Source organism: Oncorhynchus gorbuscha, linkage group LG26 (genome assembly GCF_021184085.1).
Source record: "Oncorhynchus gorbuscha isolate QuinsamMale2020 ecotype Even-year linkage group LG26, OgorEven_v1.0, whole genome shotgun sequence".
Taxonomy (NCBI): domain Eukaryota; kingdom Metazoa; phylum Chordata; class Actinopteri; order Salmoniformes; family Salmonidae; genus Oncorhynchus; species Oncorhynchus gorbuscha.
Genome location: NC_060198.1, coordinates 21517998 through 21537009, shown reverse-complemented (window position 1 = coordinate 21537009; position 19012 = coordinate 21517998). Strand labels below are relative to the sequence as shown.

Genomic DNA, 19012 nt, shown 5'->3' with positions numbered 1-19012 from the left:
AGAGTTCCGTGAAATGGGCGAAATATTGAAGGATCTAGTTGAGAGAGAGTTCAAGAGTACATTCAGCATCCAACGACATCCAATAGCCAGTAGAGCCTTCATCAAGTCTGTACTGTTATCTCCCTATGAGACAACAGGGAATATTCACCATGCCCTGGTCTTTCTATACAGCATTCATACAGACTTGTATACCAAGTTGTACCCATCTTACTTTCCATGCATGTGTAACGGATGTGAAACGGCTAGCTTAGTTAGCGGTGTGCGCTAAATAGCGTTTCAATCGGTTACATCACTTGCTCTGAGACCTTGAAGTAGTAGTTCCCCTTGCTCTGCAAGGGCCGTGGCTTTTGTGGAGTGATGGGTAACGACGCTTCGTGGGTGACTGTTGTTGATGTGTGCAGAAGGTCCCTGGTTCGTGCCCGGGTATGGGCGAGGGGACGGTTTAAAATTATACTGTAACATTGATGCTGTTGACCCGGATTACTGGTTGCTGCGGAAAAAGGAGGAAGGTCAAAAGGGGGGTGAGTGTAACGGATGTGAAACGGCTAGCTTAGTTAGCGGTGTGCGCTAAATAGCGTTTCAATCGGTTACATCACTTGCTCTGAGACCTTGAAGTAGTAGTTCCCCTTGCTCTGCAAGGGCCGTGGGTGACTTTGTGGAGTGATGGGTAACGACGCATTGATGCTGTGGGTGACTGTTGTTGATGTGTGCAGAAGGTCCCTGGTTCGCGCCCGGGTATGGGCGAGGGGACGGTTTAAAATTATACTGTAACACATGTACATTATTCACTGTCATCTATCTAGTCATTTTATTAATTCCTTTCATTCATTCTAGCAGCCAAAATTGGTGTGTAATAACCATTCAAATAGAATGATGGTGATAACATTGCATTTCATACAATGAATGTCACTCTCCAAACTTCTCATGTAAGTTGTTACCTTCCAGGCCTCTAGACGTCTTACTTCTAGTTCAACTTTACTGGATTTATGTCCAGGGATTCTCCACAGAGTTGGATTCTCTGAGACCTCAGCTGTCCAGTGATGCTGAACCTCGGAGTTACCGCTGTCCACTCAGACTAGAGAGATTATGTAAACAAATTTAAAAAAAAAAACTATATATATAAAAAAAATGATGCTTAAACCCAGAAGTGTTCATATGATATTGCAGTGTCCAAAAAAAGCATTGTATTTGAATATATTTATTAAATGAAATATTCTATCTATTTCTTTAAAAGACAGAACACATAGGATGTCACCAAAGATTTTCTAAAACATTGCACAACGTACTGTAGGTCTACTTGTTTGACTCTGCATAGCCTACCAGAATGCTTATTTTGAAGAGAATATCATCAGGCAGAGCAGCAGCGCCCTCTTCAGGGCAAGACTGGGCATCGTCTGCGTTGCGTCTCTGCACTGTGCAGGGCCTGCGCACGCTAGTACACGTCATCATAATTGCCAGCAGCGAATCCCTGCCCAGAGCTGCGTAGAGCAGCGTTGCGCAGACCTGGTGAAAACTCCGCAGCCATTTATCTTCATCTTGTTGTAAAGCCACAGGTCCGAGAATGCAAATACTGCAATAGTGGCTGATGTTGGGGCTTCTTTATATCTAATTGAGAGACTAAAACTTGTTCCTTCTCATAAGCATTGAGAGAAACAACCACATAGGTAGCCTATTTAGACGGGATCGAGCGATTCCATACTATAGCCAAGAAAGTGCGCTTGGTAGACGTGGGTAATGTCTTTGAATATCACTGTGAAAAGTGAAGACTCCGAGTCCTTTGACGAAGAAGACGAATCATCTCCGCTGCTTTCAGTCAAAAGAGGCTCCGAGTCTGCAGCTCGTCACGATATTTCTCCGGGAGAAGGCGGTCCAATAGAAGACCATGCAGGGTATTCAACACAGCATGGGCGGCTGGCAACTAAAACGACCAGCAAACCCATTGTACTGTGTAAGTTGTTGGTACTGTATAATCAGACAGACGTGGCATATTTTTCAGTCTTGTCTCACAGGATCTTTTACTTTAGAACTACTATTAGATAATAGGCCGAATCTACCGCACACCCGGACCTGAGTGGTGAACGTTCTGGACGCAAAAGGCAAACCTGGAGAAACAGGAAAAAGTCTGCACACTTCAGAAACATTAGTGCAATCTATAATGAAATATCATAATTGTATTGACATTATGAGCTATCGCAAAAAATATTTGCTCTATATTTGCTCTCTCTGTTTTGCATGTGGCATCTTTCTTTCTGTACACTAGATCCTGTGAGTGCTGACTGTTTATTTTCCTCTAACGTCACTTCTGCAGATGGCAAAACCATCTTAAAGATGGCTCTAGGTGAGTCCTATTTTCCCAATTAAAGATAGAGGGGAGTAAAATAAAGAGGGATCCTAAAATGCATCGAAGTACCCCTTCCTATATTTCCTGGTCTAAGCACCTACTGTAAATGTACCATTTATCTGCAGCACCCAGAACCAAATCTCTTGTGCATGCTGGCTAGCTGGTCGATAACATTAGTATGGTTAACTCTGTCATGAGAGGATTTACATGTTGGTAATTTAGAAAATGCTCTGGACTTACAGTACTTATTAAACATCCCTCCTTTCCTCCTCAGCCCCAGTCATGACCCTCCCGACTCCTCGGCCTCCTCCCCAGGTATCCCCAGAGTTCTCCTACCAGGACATTGTGTACCTGATCGACGCAGTGGGGCGCCGCTGGAGCCTGTACGGGACCCGGGAGCGTACGCAGCTCTTTCAGAGCGTGCAGAAAGAGTTGGAGGAGCAGGGTCACTGTCTTCCTGTTGAGAAGATCCGCCGCAAGTGGAACAACTTGATCGTCACCTATAAGAGGGTCAAATACAGAGGCAGAGAGAGCGGCCAGGCCAGAACCTCCTGGGAGTACTTTGAGGTACTTGTTTGTTTTATAATAATAGACTTGTGGTGTTTAGCAAGAACCAATGCTTGTGGCTCTATTGAAACTTTATTTAGTCTCCAAATGTTTATTGAAAACATGCATGCATTTGCACAGAAAGCACTTTTTGTCTCTCAAATACATTGTGCCAGTTGTCAGTTGGCTAGCTAGCAAATTTGAGCCATATTATCATAGACGTGGTATAAGTCAAAATGCTTTCAAACAAGAAATGTTATCAAGAACAAGATACAATTAACTGAAACAAGCCACCTACGATTCCCCACATGGCAGTTTCTTGTCATTGCTGCTAGCTGTCTGGCTGTTCAGGATCACAGCAACGCACAGCCTTCTACTCCTGCGTTGTTCACGCATCATTTTCGTGACGTTCTCAGGCAGCCGTCTATTCATTTTGTTAAATGTTGGTATAGTGGTCTTCTGGTGAATGCTCAACAATTCTAGTGACATTGTGGGTGTACTATGAAGGTAGGAAACAAGATTGTTATAAGCTACCCAAGGGTGCTGACAAGACCCTCTTATCTCAACATTCCATCTCTCTTTGTGTGTCTCTCGCTCTCATAAGATGATGGATGCCATGCTTGGTGACACCATCGGTGCCGAGACCACAAGCAGCCCTACCCTAGTAACCAGCATCCCTAAGGTGAACGTCGCCACGGAAACCACCAAAACCAAGCAGAAGCCCCTTCTCCTTCCCCATGGCAACCTCATCACTGCCTGCACTCGGACACTCACCCTTGTCCCCTCCTCCCTCCCACTCCATACACCAGTTCCCTCCACCCTCCCTCTCTACACCTTTGTCAGATCCCCCCCCCACCCCTGTCTGCTCCTCCCTCCCTCTACTCAACCCTTTGGACAAACCCTCCCCCAGAATAGCTAATAACACAGACCCTGTACAGCCAGACCCCTCCCCTGCTCCGGTCGCACAGCCCCCTGCCTCCTATCACATCCCCTCCAACCTCAGCCGCGTGCACCTCCGCAGAAAGAAGCGCGGTCGCTTCTCCTACTCCACCTCCAAGGGGTCCTCCATTACCTCTCCTCTGGTCCAGCAGCAGAAGCGAGGAGAAAGCACCTCCCTGCTGCAGGAGTTCCTGAGGAGGCAGGAAGGGCATGCCGAGGAGGAGCAGGTCTGTCGCAGCAGGGCAGAGGCCCAGGGGAGGAGGTCCGAGAGGAGGGAGGTGTGCATGGCAGAGTCCCTGGGAAGGATGGCCACAGCTCTGGAGCTGCTCTCCTCCAAACAGGACACAGTCATTGCCCTGCTGCAGAGACTGGCCGAGAGAGACGCGAAGTGACAGTCATTGCCCTGCTGCAGGGTTGTCTCTAACTAAACCCTGCCTATTTTTGCCTTTATCTTCTTAAAATTTGATTTTAAACCTAACATTAACCACACTACTAATATTATGCCTAACCTTAAATTAAGGACAAATATTTGTTTTTTTATTTTTGTTTTCATGAATGCTTACTTTGTGGCTATATAATCTAGTGGAAACCCTTCTGCAGAGACTAGCTGATGTGACACTGTAATCGGCATACTGCATGACTGGCCGAGAGAGACTGGGAGGCTGACTTGGCATGCGACCGAAGTGGCAGTCTTTTTCGTTATATATTGCACGACTTATAAGCTAAAACACAGTAAACCCCACCTGGTGTCCCAGGTCAAAATTGATTACTGATTAGAGGGGAAGAATTAAAATTAGCAGTGGAACTTGGTTCGAGGTCCATATTTGAATTTGCCTAATATAAGCAAAAGGGTTTGGATGCAGACTCTGATAATGTTAATTATAATATATATATATATATATATATATATATATTTCACCTTCATTTAACCAGGTAGGCTAGTTGAGAACAAGTTCTCATTTGCAACTGCGGCCTGTCCAAGTTGAAGCAAAGCAGTTCGACACATACAACAACACAGTTACACATGGAATAAACAAACATAGTCAATAATAAAGTAGGAAAATCATATACAGCATGTGCAAATGAGGTAGGATAAGAGAGGTAAAGGCAATAAATAGGCTATGGTGGCAAAGTAATTACAATATAGCAATTAAACACTGGAATGGTATGATGGTCAGAGGATGAATGTACAAGTTGAGACACGGGTGCAAAGGAGCAAGATAAATAAATACAATATGGGGTTGAGGTAGATTGGATGCGATATTTACAGATGAGCTATGTACAGGTGCGGTGATCTGTGAGCTGCTCTGACAGCTGGTGCTTAAAGCTTGTGAGGGAGGTAAAGATTGACTGTGTTGTAGAATTTACAATGGAATAACAATTTTGATTAAATGGTTTATTAATTAATGATTGATCATGATAATCAAAGTTATTTACAATAACAGCATTTGGTTGCAGCATTTACTCTTGGGGAAACCGGTGTCACGAGTGGAAACCACCATTTAGGACTACACAGATGGATAAGGATGGTGAAATAGTAGGTGAAACTTATATTCACTAGTCTGGCATCTGGTCCAACCAGTAATTCCCAAAACAGACACGGTCATCTCAACTGTTTGATTGTCAGGTAGCATGCATGAGGCAGATGGAGACACACTGATGGCAGGCTAACAACCTTAAGAGAACAGCGCCTGTACCAACAGTAAAGTTAATTGTTTGACAAATCTTAAATGAGAGCAATGTTCACTAAATGTGTGTTTGTAGTTTTCCCAGCTTGTAAAAATAATTTAGAAAACACATACTGTAAAGCCAAGGTGCATAAATCAAATAATTGAGAATGACATAAAAATCTTGACCTATTTCCATTGTGGTTCTCTGACCTATAGATGCAACCAGTACCCCAGTGATGGAGAGGGATCTCCTTAGAAGAGGCACCTTCAGTGATCCACATGAGACAGACTGAAGAAACTGATCCACGAATGGGGGGGTGGGATATCAGATAACCAGATACTGGTTTCACCTAAGAAAAGCAGGAGGAGGGGGAAAGATGCTGGAGCATCATGGGATGTCTGAGGGCGTTTGTAGGGGCCTTATTGGTAGTGGTGGGTCTGGGCGCTGTCTTTCTCTCGCTGCAGAAATAACATTTTGTAGTGAACTTTAATATTTACAAACACAAAACAATATACCCTTTTCTGGAAAGGAGCACATTTTAAAAGTTTAGAATTCAGAACACAGACAGACGTAGCAGCTAGCCTGGAGAATGAACAAGACTATGAAAACATGGTTTCCACTAGATAGCACAGCCACAAAGTGCTTTTTGGTCTTAATTCAAGGTTAGGGTTAGCCATAAAGTTAAGTGTTATGCCACTGCGTCACTCGGGAAGCCTAAGGCATTGCATCACAATGCTAGAGGCATTTACTACAGACCCTGGATCGATCCCAGGCTGTATCACAACTGGCCATGATCGGGAATCCAATAGGGCAACATAGAATTGGTCCAGCGTCGTCTGGGTTAGGGGAGGGTTTGGCTGGGGTAGGCCATCATTGTAAATAAGCGTTTGTTCTTAACTGACTTCCCTAGTTAAATACATTTTTTTATAAACAAATAAGTGTTATGTTTAAAATCACATTTTAAGAATCTTTATTTTAGAAATAGGCGAAGTTTATGACTTCGCCGTTATGAAGTTTATGATGTGGTAACTGTGACGACCAGATAACATTGTGGGAGAAGCACCAAGCCAAAGATCTTAGAGAAAGGTAACTCCAAACCACAGGAGATTGGTGGCTGGAGCGGAATGAATGGAATATAAATTGAATGGTAACAAATAAATCAAACACGTGGTTGCACGTGTTTGATGCCATTACATTTGCTCCATTACAGACATGAGCCTTCCTCCCCCCAGCAGCCTAGAATAACTAACACATTGTTCTATCTGCAGTGCCGTTTCTTTGGACAGGCCTGAGATGCGTTCAGTTCCCTTGAACGTTTTCTGCGTTGCGGAATGGTTTATACTCAACGACACGTTTACCCACAACATTCTTGAGCAGACTTTGAGGCACGTTTGGTGGGTGTGGCTTGAAGTATTGAGCGTTTTAAAGAGCAGTGCGGACGGCGTCCCCCCAACCAAATACAGTACAGTATGACACAAACCCATCCGCGTTCTTCACCTGGTCATTCAGTCCAGCACCGTTTCCGTTCAATTGAGCGTTCCAGAACTTAAGACCATACTGAACGCAAACCTGCTGTTTCATTTGTTTGAATGACAAAAGGAAAAGCCAATCAAATGAACAAGCGGAATCACCTATTGCCCAATCACCTTATTGGGAAAGGGGACTCTATCTACCATTGGCTATACGAACGACCTGGATGTAAAACGAGCGAGAAGCGCATTCTGGGTTAATGTCTATGAGAAGCAATCACAAGAGTTCAGCTGCGTAGTTGTTTTCTGGAATGAACTGGGGGGAAAAACTATATCTATTCCCTAACTATTGTGCATAGTGGACTGCAAACAAAACTGTCAAGTTTACATTTTTATCTACCGCAATCAAAATGAGCACTGAAGCCTTTCGATTTGCTGAGGTTTTCTCGTACGAAAGCTTGGTGCATGCAATGGCAGGAGCAGCGGTAAGTACACTTTAGGTAGGTTATTGCAATACATGAAAAGGGGTAGTATTTTTTTTTCTTTAAATTGCTATCTGACAGGCCATTACTGCCAAACCGGAATCCCCTACAAATAAGGTTAGCCTGATATCAGCAAATGTTCACATTTGAAGACCCTACATTTGACAGAATAGGATTATATGTTTTTAGGGGAGTGTGACGGCAATGACCGTTTTCTTCCCACTTGACACTGCAAGACTACGGTTGCAAGGTAAGGCTAGCTACCTCTATATCTTTACGCCTTTGTGCAAAACTGAATAGAGGACATAATATATCTCTGCAAGTCTCATGTCTATTCTTCTCTCTGTTCCTCCTTTTCTATAGTGGATGAGAAGAGGAAAGCCAGGTCCACTCCTGCCATTCTGTCAGAGATTGTCAAGGAAGAAGGGTTGTGAGTAAACAAGAGCTCAGTCTTTCCCTCGCTCTGCTTTCTCTCTCTGCTCTTTTAGCATTTTTTATTTATTTGAACAGAATCACCCGAGGTTGTGTCTGTCCCCCTGCCTGTCCTCTGCAGGCTGGCGCCCTACAGGGGCTGGCTCCCAGTGATCTGCAGTCTCTGCTGTTCCAACTTCGTCTACTTCTACTGCTTCCACAGCCTGAGAGCCAGCTGGCTCCAGGGACACAAGTCAACTCCAAGCAGAGACCTGCTAATGGGCATTGCTGCAGGTAGGCCTACATAAGACCCAGACGCTGATACTAGCTAACTTACCAAGTTACCCCTTTATTCCACACACAGAGATGCATACAAAGCTCTTCCCCCGTCCTCTTCCTCCTGATTCCCACTTACAAGCAAAAACTAAAGCAGGAAGTACCAGTGACTCGCTCAATACGGAGGTGGTCAGATGATGCGGATGCTACGCTACAGGACTGCTTTGCTAACACAGACTGGAATATGTTCCAGGATTCATCTAATGGCATTTAGGAGTTTACCACCTCAGCCATCGGCTTCATCAATAAGTGCATCGACGACGTCGTCTCCACAGTGACCATACATACATATCCCAACCAAAAGCCATGGATTACAGGCAGCATCTGCATCGAGCTAAAGGCTAGAGCTGCCGCTTTCAAGGAGCGAGACACTAATCCGGACGCATATAAGAAATCCTGCTATGCCCTCAGGCTAACCATCAAAAAAGCAAAGCGTCAATACAGGATTAAGATTGAATCCTACTACACCGGCTCTGACGCTCGTCAGATGTGGCATTGCTTGAAAACTATTACGGACTACAAAGGGAAAGCCAGACGAGAGCTGCCCAGTGACTTGAGCCTACCAAGCAAGCTAAATGCCTTTTATGCTCGTTTTGAGGCAAGCAACACTGAAGCATGCATGAGAGCACCAGCTGTTCTGGATGACTGTGTGATAATGCTCTCGGTAGCCGATGTGAGCAAGACCTTTTTAAATAGGTCAACATTCACAAAGCCGCAGGGCCAGACGGACTACCAGGACATTTACTCAAAGCATACGTGGGCCAACTGGCAAGTGTCTTCACTGATATTTTCAACCTCTCCTCGACCGAGTCTGTGATATCTACATATTTCAAGCAGACCACCATAGTCCCTGTGCCAAAGGAAGCGAAGTTAACATGCCTAAATGATTACTTCACCGTAGCACTTTAAACAGGTTAACATTCCCAATGCCACAGGGTGTGTACTCCGAGCATGCATTGACCAGCTGGCAAGTGTCTTCACTGACATTTTCAACCTCTCCCTGACCCAGTCTGTAAAACCTACGTATCTTCAATCAGACCACCATAGTCCCTGTGCCGAGGAACACTAAGGTAACCTGTCTAAATGACTATCGCCCCGTAGAACTCGCATCTGTAGCCACGAAGTGCTTTGAAATGCTGGTTATAGCTCACATCAACAATATCCTTCCAGATACCCTAGACCCACTCCAACTCGCATACCGCCCCTACAGATCCACAGATGTCGCAATCCCACTACACACTGCCCTTTCCAACCTGGACAAAAGAAACACCTATGTGAGAATGCTGTTCATTGATTACAGCTCAGTGTTCAACACCATAGTGCCCACAAAGCTTATCACTAAGCTAAGGACCCTGGGACTGAACACCTCCCTCTGCAACTGGATCCTGGTCTTCCTGATGGGCCGTCCCCAGGTGGTAAGGGTAGGCAACAATACATCTGCCACGCTGATCCGCAACACTGGGGCCCCTCAGGGGTGTGTACTTAGTGCCCTCCTGGTACCTGTTCACCCATGACTGCATGGCCAAACATGACTCCAACACCATCATGAAGTTTGCTGACGACACAACAGGGGTAGGCCTGATCACCGACAACGATGAGACAGCCTATAGGGAGGAGGTCAGAGACACTGCCAGGACAACAACCTCTCCCTCAATGTGAGCAAGACAAAGGAGCTGATCATGGACTACAGGAAAAAGTGGGCCGAACAGGCCCCCACTAACATTGACGGGGCTGTAGTGGAGTGTCCACATCACCAACAAATTATCATGGTCCAAATACAACAAGACAGTTGTGAAGAGGGCACGACAACAACTTTTCCCCCTCAGGAGACTGAAAAGATTTTCCATGGGTCCCGGATGATCAAAAAGTTCTCCAACTGCACCATCGAGAGCATCCTGACCGGTTGCATCACCACCTGGTATGGCAACTGCTCGGCATCTGACCGCAATGCGCTACAGAGGGTAGTGTACGGCCCAGTACATCAGGGGCCAAGCTTGGGGCCAAGCTTCCTGCCATCCAGGACCTATATACTAGGTGTGTCAGAGCCCCAAAAATTGTCAGACTCCAGTCACCCAAGTCATAGACTGTTTTCTCTGCTACCGCACGGCAAGCAGTACCGGGGCGCCAAGTCTAGGGCCAAAAGGATCCTTAACAGCTTCTACCCCAAGCCATAAGACTGCTGAACAATTAATCAAATGGCCACCAGACTCTTTACATTGACACTGCTGCTATACTAACCTGTACCCCTGCACATTGACTCGGTACTGGTACCCCCTGTATATAGCCTCGTTATTGTTATTTTGTGTTACTTTTTATTTTTTACTTTAGTTTATTTGGTAAATATATATATTTTTTTAACTGCACTGTTGGTAAGTAAGCATTTCACTGTAAGGTCTACAATTGTTGTATTCAAGGAATGATTCCAAGCTCTCTCTCGGTCTCTCTGTTTCTCTCTCTGTCTCTGTGTGTGCAGGTGTAGTAAATGTGCTTGTGACCACTCCGCTGTGGGTGGTCAACACACGACTCAAGCTTCAAGGAGCAAAATTTCGCAATGCAGACATCCGTCCCACTAACTACTCAGGCATCATGGGTAAAGGCAGCAGCAGTATGCGTGCTGGAAACGGATAAAGTTGTAGATGTGTCATTATGTCTTTCTTTCTCTCAATAAAGTATCGCGTACATACACATTCCCTCTGTCTTTCTCTCTCTTTTTATTTCACACACACATGAAAACACACTTTTTTTTCCACACACACATTGTACTACTTTTTTCCTAGTCTGGTTTCTTTGTCACTATGTCAGATTGTCTCTAGGGTAAACAGTATCCCTCTTTTCACCTCTCAGATGCCTTTGTGCAGATCATTGAGGACGAAGGGGTGGGGGCCCTGTGGAACGGGACATTCCCTTCTCTCCTGCTGGTGCTCAACCCGGCTGTCCAGTTCATGATCTATGAAGGCCTGAAGAGGCAGCTGAGAAGCTTGGTTCACAGAGAGGTAATGGGAGGGGGGTGTACTTCAGACTGGGCAGAATTATCAATTAGATTTCATTCTCATTGATGGGGAAAAAGCCCTGTAGTCCCCCCTCACTAACAAAAAATGGTATAACTGAAAAGCAAAGTGGAATCATTAGCTTTATCTTTCTACCTGTACTTTTTATTACTTTTTTTTATTGAACCTTTATTTAACTAGGCAATATATATATGTATAGATATATATATGTATGCGCACACACACACACACACACAACCTTTAACTAGGCAAGTCAGTTAAGAACAAATTCTTATTTACAATGACGGCCTACCAGAAGGCAAAAGGCCTCCTGTGGGGACAGAGGCAGGGATTAAAAATAAAATACAAATTTAGGACAAAACACACATCATGACAAGAGGGACAACACTACATAAAGAGAGACCTAAGACCACAACATAGCATGGTAGCAACATAACAACAACATGGAAGCAACACAACATGGTAGCAGGACAAAACATGGTACAAACATTATTGGGCACAGACAACAGCACAAAGGGCAAGAAGGCAGAGACAACAATACATCACGCGAAGCAGCCACAAGTGTCAGTGAGTGTCCATGATTGATTCTTTGAATGAAGAGATGGAGATAAAACGGTCCAGTTTGAGTGGTTTTTTTTGCAGCTTGTTCCAGTCGCTAGCTGCAGCGCACTGAAAAGAGGAGCAACCCAGGGATGTGTATTTTGGGGTCCTTTTAACAGAATGTGACTGGCAGAACAAGTGTTGTATGTGGAGGATGAGGGCTGCAGTATCTCAGATAGGGGGAGTGAGGCCTAAGAGGGTTTAATAAATAAGCATCAGTACACACTTTGATTGAAAATATTGATTCTAAAAAGTACAAATATTGACGTTTTATTAACAAACGCTTCCATTGTATTGGAAGTCATACCTCCAATATATAAAAATACCCTGGTATTCTGTATTATCATATACCTGCCCAACCCTATTTAAACTGGAACTAACTGATCCTGATACTGTTGTCTGTCCATTTCTCTAGCTGTTGTCTCTGGAGATATTTCTGATTGGTGCCGTAGCCAAAGCAGTGGCCACCACATTCACATACCCACTGCAGACTGTACAGTCCATCCTGAGGGTAAGAACAGTATGTGGGTGTGCGTGCGTGTGATTGTGAGAATGTTCCTCATGAAAAAGTATTACTGAATCACTACTTACTACCCAAGCCTACTGGGTTTTACTAATTGATTGCTATTAAGATGTGTAGTAAACCAGTAGCGATTTAAGTAGTAATGAGTGATAAATTGGGACGTTTCAAGACTTGTGAACACTACATATTTCCTAGTTACTGTGCTAACTACTGAGCTTTTGGGTATCTACTACTTAAAACCTACACATTCTACCACAATTCCTACATGTTCACTATTTTAGTACTCAATGCCTACACATTCAGTGTGTAGTGTTGTCAGTACTGATTTGCTCTTGATACCTTTTCATTTCCTACATTAAACCCTTTTGAATGACTATTGAAAACTGACACATTTACTACTGTTTGCCTATTCAAAATCACTATTGACATCTCCTTGTTTCACTACTGTGTCACTACTACACTTTCCTTGAGTTTAACTGTAGTTAATATCATAAGAAGAAATAATACATTTATACAAATGTAATAGAAAAATATGTATATATTTACACTTTTAATCCTTTTAAAGCCTTATCTGTATTTAGAGTATAAAGACAAGTACAAGAAACAATTATAAGCCATTATCAATCCACTGCTAACAGAAGTCACATAAGACAAACACATAAATATTTGATAAGCAATATTAACCTTACCAACAATGGCCTCCAGTCTTATGTCGAGGGCCTCCTTGGCAACATGTCAAAGGAGGTAAGTATACCAATATGAACTTACAGTACATTTGCATACGAACACCTACTTATTAACTAGCATAACGAAAACGGGCTACATTTCAACGGTGCTAGCAAACACCTCAGCTACCAACATCAAGTAGTAAAAATCTCTACCTGATTACTACTAGAAACACTACTGTTTTCCTACTGACATCTACAAAACCATACTTGTGTATCTTGAGTAGTGTGTAAACTACACATTCACTACACAATCCCTTCAAGTCTCTACATTGCCACTAATGCACAAATAGGTTTTGTGTAGTAATTCTGTAGTACTTTTTCATGAGGGTTGTTGGTCTAGAATGTGATTGTGTATATGTTTGCCTGCCAGTGTGGATGTTGCGTTTTAGTGCTCTGCTCTGAACATTGGGTTATCCCAATGTTTAGTGTTATTCCAGTGGAATAAGCTCTGGGTGCTAATTTCACTGCTCGTTGTATGCATCTCATTCTCAGTTTGGTCAACACAAGCAGCACACAAACAGATCACCATTGCTGAACAGCCTGAGAAGTGTGATGTATCTGCTGATCAATAGAGTGAGGTTGGTCCACACACGCACACACCTGCCTACCTTATTTCAAAAGCACCATGACTGGTACCACACCCAGACTTAAAGACAGTGGTTGTGTTCCAGATTGTCTTTATTGCCATCGTGCTGTGCAATTCTGAGGATTGCTATACAATATTAATGTGTTTCTTGAGATGTCAAACACTTATCCAGGAGTTGTGAGCGCTGATCATCTATGCAGCACCATTGCAATTAAGACTACCTGGATCGCAGCCAATGCTTTCATCTCCTACATACAGTGGTGTAAAAATACTTTAAAGTAGTTTTTGGGGGTATCTGTACTTCACTATTTATATTTTTGGCAACTTTTACTTTACTACATTCCTAAAGAAAATAATGTACTTTTTATTCCATACATTTTCCCTGACACCCAAAAGTACTCGTTACATTTTGACAAGAGAACATCCCTGGTTAAACACATGCTTCATTTGTAAATTGTCTGAGTGTTGGAGTTTGCCCCTGGCTATCTGTCAATAAAAATAAAAGTTGTGCTGTCTGGTTTGCTTAATATAAGGAAGTTGAAATTATTTACTGTTACTTTAGACACTTGAGTACATTTTAGCAATTCTATTTACTTTTGATACTTAAGTATATTTAAAACCAAATACTTTTAGACTTTTACTCAAGTATTATTTTACTGGGTGACTTACTTGAGTCATTTTCTATTAAGGTATGACTATTGAGTACTTTTTCTACCACTGCCTACATATTGTTTTTTTATGCTTTCCCCCACCCATAGGAAGTATGGCATGCTGGGCCTGTTCAAAGGCCTGGAAGCAAAACTCCTGCAGACCGTCCTGACCGCTGCCCTCATGTTCCTGCTCTACGAGAAGATAGCCAGCAGCACCTTCAGTGTCATGGGAGTGAAGAGGCCTGCTTCCAGCCACTAGCCTGTCTGTGACATCAGACATCCGATCCCATATTGTTGCCAGATGTCTCCCCTTGGCCATAACCCCTCAATTTTGGCATGTATAAAGGGTCTGGGTCGGTATAAGCAGTGTAGCTAGGGGTAAATCCTCCACCATATTTCTTCCACCTTACACACATGCAAGCGTGAAATGGTTAGGGGCAAAGGGGGGGAAGGAATCGAACTTAGACCAGCTGAGACTGTACCAGAGATATTAGAGAAAGGATGAAATGGGAGTCCCATTGGGCAATGAATGTATAACGCTTCACCCAGTAGACTCACGGTGCATTCTGGGCGATTCTGGGACAAGTAGAGCTCTCCTTCAAGGAGTTGAATGGCAGTCAATTGGGCGCTAGCTCAAAACCACAAAATGAACATGAATAACCCTTTTCATAACCTTAGCCTAATTATCCTAACCTGCTACGAAAAACCAAATCTGACATTAATTTTACAAAAGCTTGATCCCTTCTAGCCATGGGTGAGCTCTCCTTGTCCGGGTGTTTTGTCTATTTATTTTTCTAGAACTGCCAATTTTCTGGAAGTAGACACCACTTGTTCCTCATAATGCTGTGGATTTCATCGTTCATCGTCTTTTCGATGTTCTAAGATTAATTTGTGGATTTAGTTAAGCAGCTATTTTGTGATGCATTGTTGCTCTTGTCAAATCACTGGGACGTGTTTTCATTCTGTCATTAATTGGCTCTCTGACAAACGTGTTGAATAATTAAGGGATGTATTTTAAATGAATTTTTGTCCAATATGATGGATGGATAATTCACTAACATTTCAGATTCTCAGAAAAGTTGATATAAATAAAATCTTGCTGCTCAAATAAGTACATTTTAGCTTTTTTGACCATATGCTTTCATCTCCTTCAGCCAGCTCTCTATGAGAGAGAAGAGAGCCTGGGACCAGGTTAAATATGCATCAACAATTGTCGTTTCAAGATTGTCATTTAAAAAATAGTTTTTTTTCCTCTGATTTGCGTACTTTTACGAATGTGGAGCGTTGTTTTTTTTTTTTCAACAGTAATATAATTTTGGACCAGTAGATGGGGTCACAGCCCCACAAAATAAAGGTTTAAAATGTAGTGTTTACTGCGGTGATATATGTTTGATCAAATTACTGTAATGTATTCCGTTTAACAAAAAGAGTTAACATCTATTTTTATCCACATGTACGCTATTGTAATCTGTACGTCATACATATGCGTCGGCCGGAAGTTGAATTTCCATTGCCTCTTGTTTTTGTTCCCGGTTAGATACTGTTCAGCAGCTGGGTTAGGTACGCTTTTTGTGTTCGTAATTGGCGAGATATTTGGTTAGTTTAAACAACTTTAATATCAATTCAAACGGTGTTTGGACAATTAACGCAGAGCCATGTCTAAACGCGCTTCTTTTCACACACAACTGTCCTCCATCATGGAAATACTGTCTAGAACCGCAATGGCTCATGTGTGTAAACTGGTTGACGACGAATACGCGGGAATATCTTTAGAAAATGAGTCTCTCACTGAGAAATTGCATAATCTGGAAAGTGAACTGACAATTGTGAAAAGCACAGCTCCCAAGCTGGCTGGAAACTATCGCTCTGTTGGTGTTCAAACTGGTGAAACTATCACCAGAGTAGACAGAGGTATGTTGTGGTCCTCTTATAATGCATCCGTGACGAGGGTGCATGAAGAATGGGGATCTTGTAGTCTACAGTGTCTTCACCCTATAGGGGACAATGTATTTATGACACAGTATGCCCAAGTGTCAATTCAGTTCTGCCTTCTCTTCCAGGGCTAAACGGATCCCCCACCATTGAAGGAATATTTGGGAAGGAATGGTGTCTTGATCTATGGAACCATGGGGATCCCAACAGCACAGAGAACAGTCCACAACACACTGCCAAAGTGAGTGAGGAGACTGAGGAGTTTTCCTTGCCTCGTCTGCTGTCCTTCATCTACACTGATATGAGAAAGCACTAGGCAGGATTGTGGAAACCAACAGAGGACTCAGGCTTACCAGAGGACATGCTGTCAGATGCCCAGCTCTTTGAAATGAGTGAATCCGAGGCTACCCTACATGATGGACACTTACTCTTTCTGTCATATTTAGAAGTCTTATTCCTTCAATGCATTTTATTATTTAGTGTCTGCATTTTTCAAGTGGCTCTAAAAATATTTATCTTATTCTCGTAGTCAACAGGGGTGCCTTCAGGCCAAGCTGATGTTAAAGAGGAGGATTTTGAGGTGGAAATCATAAACAGAGACCCACAGGAAAGACCAACAATAATTTTAGATGGTAAGTTTTTAGAGGTTTTAATCTGAGATTTTTGATTTGCCTGGCTGGTGTAGTGCTAAATCATATAGGTTTAACGCTATGCTTTTGATACCATGCACAGTTATAAGCCAATGTGACACTTATTTGGTCATCATGGAGGTTGGACAATGCTTTTCATGAATAGCTGGACAGGCAACCACAACTCTTATTTGTATTATTTTTGTATTTGATCTATTGCTTCAGGAGATGACGACTTAGTGGACAATGGAAGAGAAGGGCCCTCCAACGTGTATCCATCCTTTGATTCCTTCCGGCAGGACAGGCCAGAGAGACGGGATAAACAGGTACTGGAGATGTCTACTACAGATGTCTCCACAGGACACACTTTACGTTTCATATCCATCGACGGATTGGAGGAGGAATATGGCGAACATGTCTTTCCCATTGAGGACGATGAGACAAATGAGTTCCTACCAGACGATACCGAGCTGTTGCCCAACGAAGGACAAGATGAACACATCACAAAGCCAACGTGTGCAAAGAAGTCTTTAGCAAAGTCAAAAAGCAAAGCTGGGAAGACTTTCAGTTACTTTAACCGGTTTAACTTGCACTCCCATAGTAAATCCGACACAAACAAGTTAAGTTGTGTGATTTGTAAGAAGACTTTCTTGCGGCAGAACCATCTGACGATGCATATGAAATCTCACAAGTCACTGTACTGCAGTGTGTGTAAGAACTATTATCCTGGGAAAACTCAGCTCAAAAAACACAAATGTGTTGCTCCCGATTATCTGGCCTCGAACAGCTCAAAGTACTTTTGCCATTACTGCGGCAAGTCTTTCAGCTGTCCGTCAAGCCTGAGGATACACCACCTGGTGCACACTGGAGAGAGACCCCACACGTGCACTGTCTGCGGGAGAGGATTCACACAGAAGGGCAATCTGAAATGTCACATGCGCCTTCACACTGGTGAGAAACCGTTCAAATGCCTCACATGTGAAATTGGTTTTACCCAGAAAGTATACCTCACTCAGCACTTGGCCAAAGCTCACGGTCAAAAGGAAGAAAATAAGAAAAAGAAGCAAGTGCACAAATGTTCTAAGTGTCAGTTGTCTTTCATCAATCAGCAACTGCTCCAAACACACATGGCTGTTCATAAAAATAAATGAAGTATTTTTGGTTGATTGCAATACTCTTGACTTAAAGGGGCAATCTACAGTTACTACATCCATAACTTATTTATGCCTCATGAGCTTAGTTGAACTGTTGTACACCATCAGAACCCAAAATAAGCACTTTACATTTTAGTCATTTAGCAGATGCTCTTATCCAGAGCGACTAACAGGAGCAATTAGGGTTAAGTTCCTTGCTCATGGGCACATCGACAGCTTTTATCTTATCAGCTCTGCGATTTGATCTAGTGACCTTTTGGTTACTGGCCCAACGCTCTCAGCCACTAGGCTACATGCCACTCTAAATAGCCTCAAAACATGGTTAAAACTATAATTTTGGTATGGATGGTCAGTCCTTGCATCCATAGCTCTATGAATTTGAGTGGTTAGCCTACATTTCAAGGCCCAGCACTCAGCTTTTTACTGAAACTGGTGGGGAGGCCTCTTTATCTGAACTGCTGATTGCCCCTTTAAAGGATTGTGTGTCTGCTCAAACTGGAGAACCAAATACGGTCTAATATACGTCATACTTCGCAATATTGGATGCTGGACCTGGGAGTCCCAGTCGGGAGACCCCCCCCCCCAATATGCTACAGTATGTTGTAGCCTTTAAGTGTATTTTTTATTACACTTAATTTGTCTGAATTAGCTACAACACTAACAGGATGTTTTAGGCGATCTGGTATGATTTACCTACAAAAGGTAAATTATGAAGTTTTATTTTGCAAAGAACGTGGTGCATGAGTATTGCACTATTCATAAGTACTGTAATGTTCATTTACCACTGTTCTATATTTTAGGCTCAAGGATTGAACCTGCCAATGTTTGGTGCAAGATGGCAGTTGGTACTGTATTGACATAAGATCTCATGAAATGGATGTTTTCCATTTCTGTTCCCAGCAGTGCATTTTGTACATAATGCTTCCATGATTGTGTCAGTTGTTTTTCTGGAATACTTATCTGCTGTAAACTTTCATAATTAAAGCAGCATTAAGGGTATAACTTCA

General features: G+C 43.0%; 3 protein-coding genes across 6 annotated transcripts in view; all 3 read left to right on the top strand.

The window, feature by feature from the left end:
- LOC124015931 (nuclear body protein SP140-like protein) overlaps positions 1-224 on the top strand; it is a 38517-nt gene extending 38293 nt beyond the window's left edge. The window contains exon 14 of the transcript XR_006835256.1: positions 162-224. The gene's annotated coding sequence lies outside the window, so the exon portion shown is untranslated. The remainder of the gene's footprint in view (positions 1-161) is intronic.
- A 1220-nt stretch (positions 225-1444) lies between these two features.
- On the top strand, positions 1445-3930 carry LOC124015223. Of its 3 annotated transcripts, none has more exons than XM_046330274.1 (4): positions 1445-1948; positions 2261-2338; positions 2616-2908; positions 3492-3930. In XM_046330274.1, exons 1-4 carry the CDS (start codon positions 1735-1737, stop codon positions 3804-3806), a joined length of 900 nt encoding a protein of 299 aa, XP_046186230.1. In that variant the 5' UTR covers positions 1445-1734; the 3' UTR covers positions 3807-3930. The 3 variants fall into 3 exon arrangements, with proteins under 3 accessions (XP_046186230.1, XP_046186232.1, XP_046186231.1); XM_046330275.1 differs by having other exon boundaries at positions 1446-1948; positions 2309-2338; XM_046330276.1 differs by lacking the exon at positions 2261-2338.
- Positions 3931-6960: 3030 nt separating this feature from the next.
- On the top strand, positions 6961-19010 carry LOC124015218 (peroxisomal membrane protein PMP34-like). 2 transcript variants are annotated; one of them, XM_046330266.1, is made up of 11 exons: positions 6961-7451; positions 7638-7698; positions 7812-7878; positions 8002-8153; positions 10669-10785; positions 11040-11188; positions 12219-12314; positions 13547-13632; positions 14399-16201; positions 16351-16854; positions 17077-19010. In XM_046330266.1, the coding sequence occupies exons 1-9, from the start codon at positions 7377-7379 to the stop codon at positions 14547-14549; spliced, it is 954 nt and encodes a 317-aa protein (XP_046186222.1). In that variant the 5' UTR covers positions 6961-7376; the 3' UTR covers positions 14550-16201; positions 16351-16854; positions 17077-19010. The 2 variants fall into 2 exon arrangements, with proteins under 2 accessions (XP_046186222.1, XP_046186221.1); XM_046330265.1 differs by lacking the exons at positions 6961-7451; positions 7638-7698; positions 7812-7878; ... (3 more) ...; positions 12219-12314; positions 13547-13632 and having other exon boundaries at positions 15243-16201; positions 16351-16463; positions 16752-16854.
- The last annotated feature ends 2 nt before the right edge of the window (positions 19011-19012 follow it).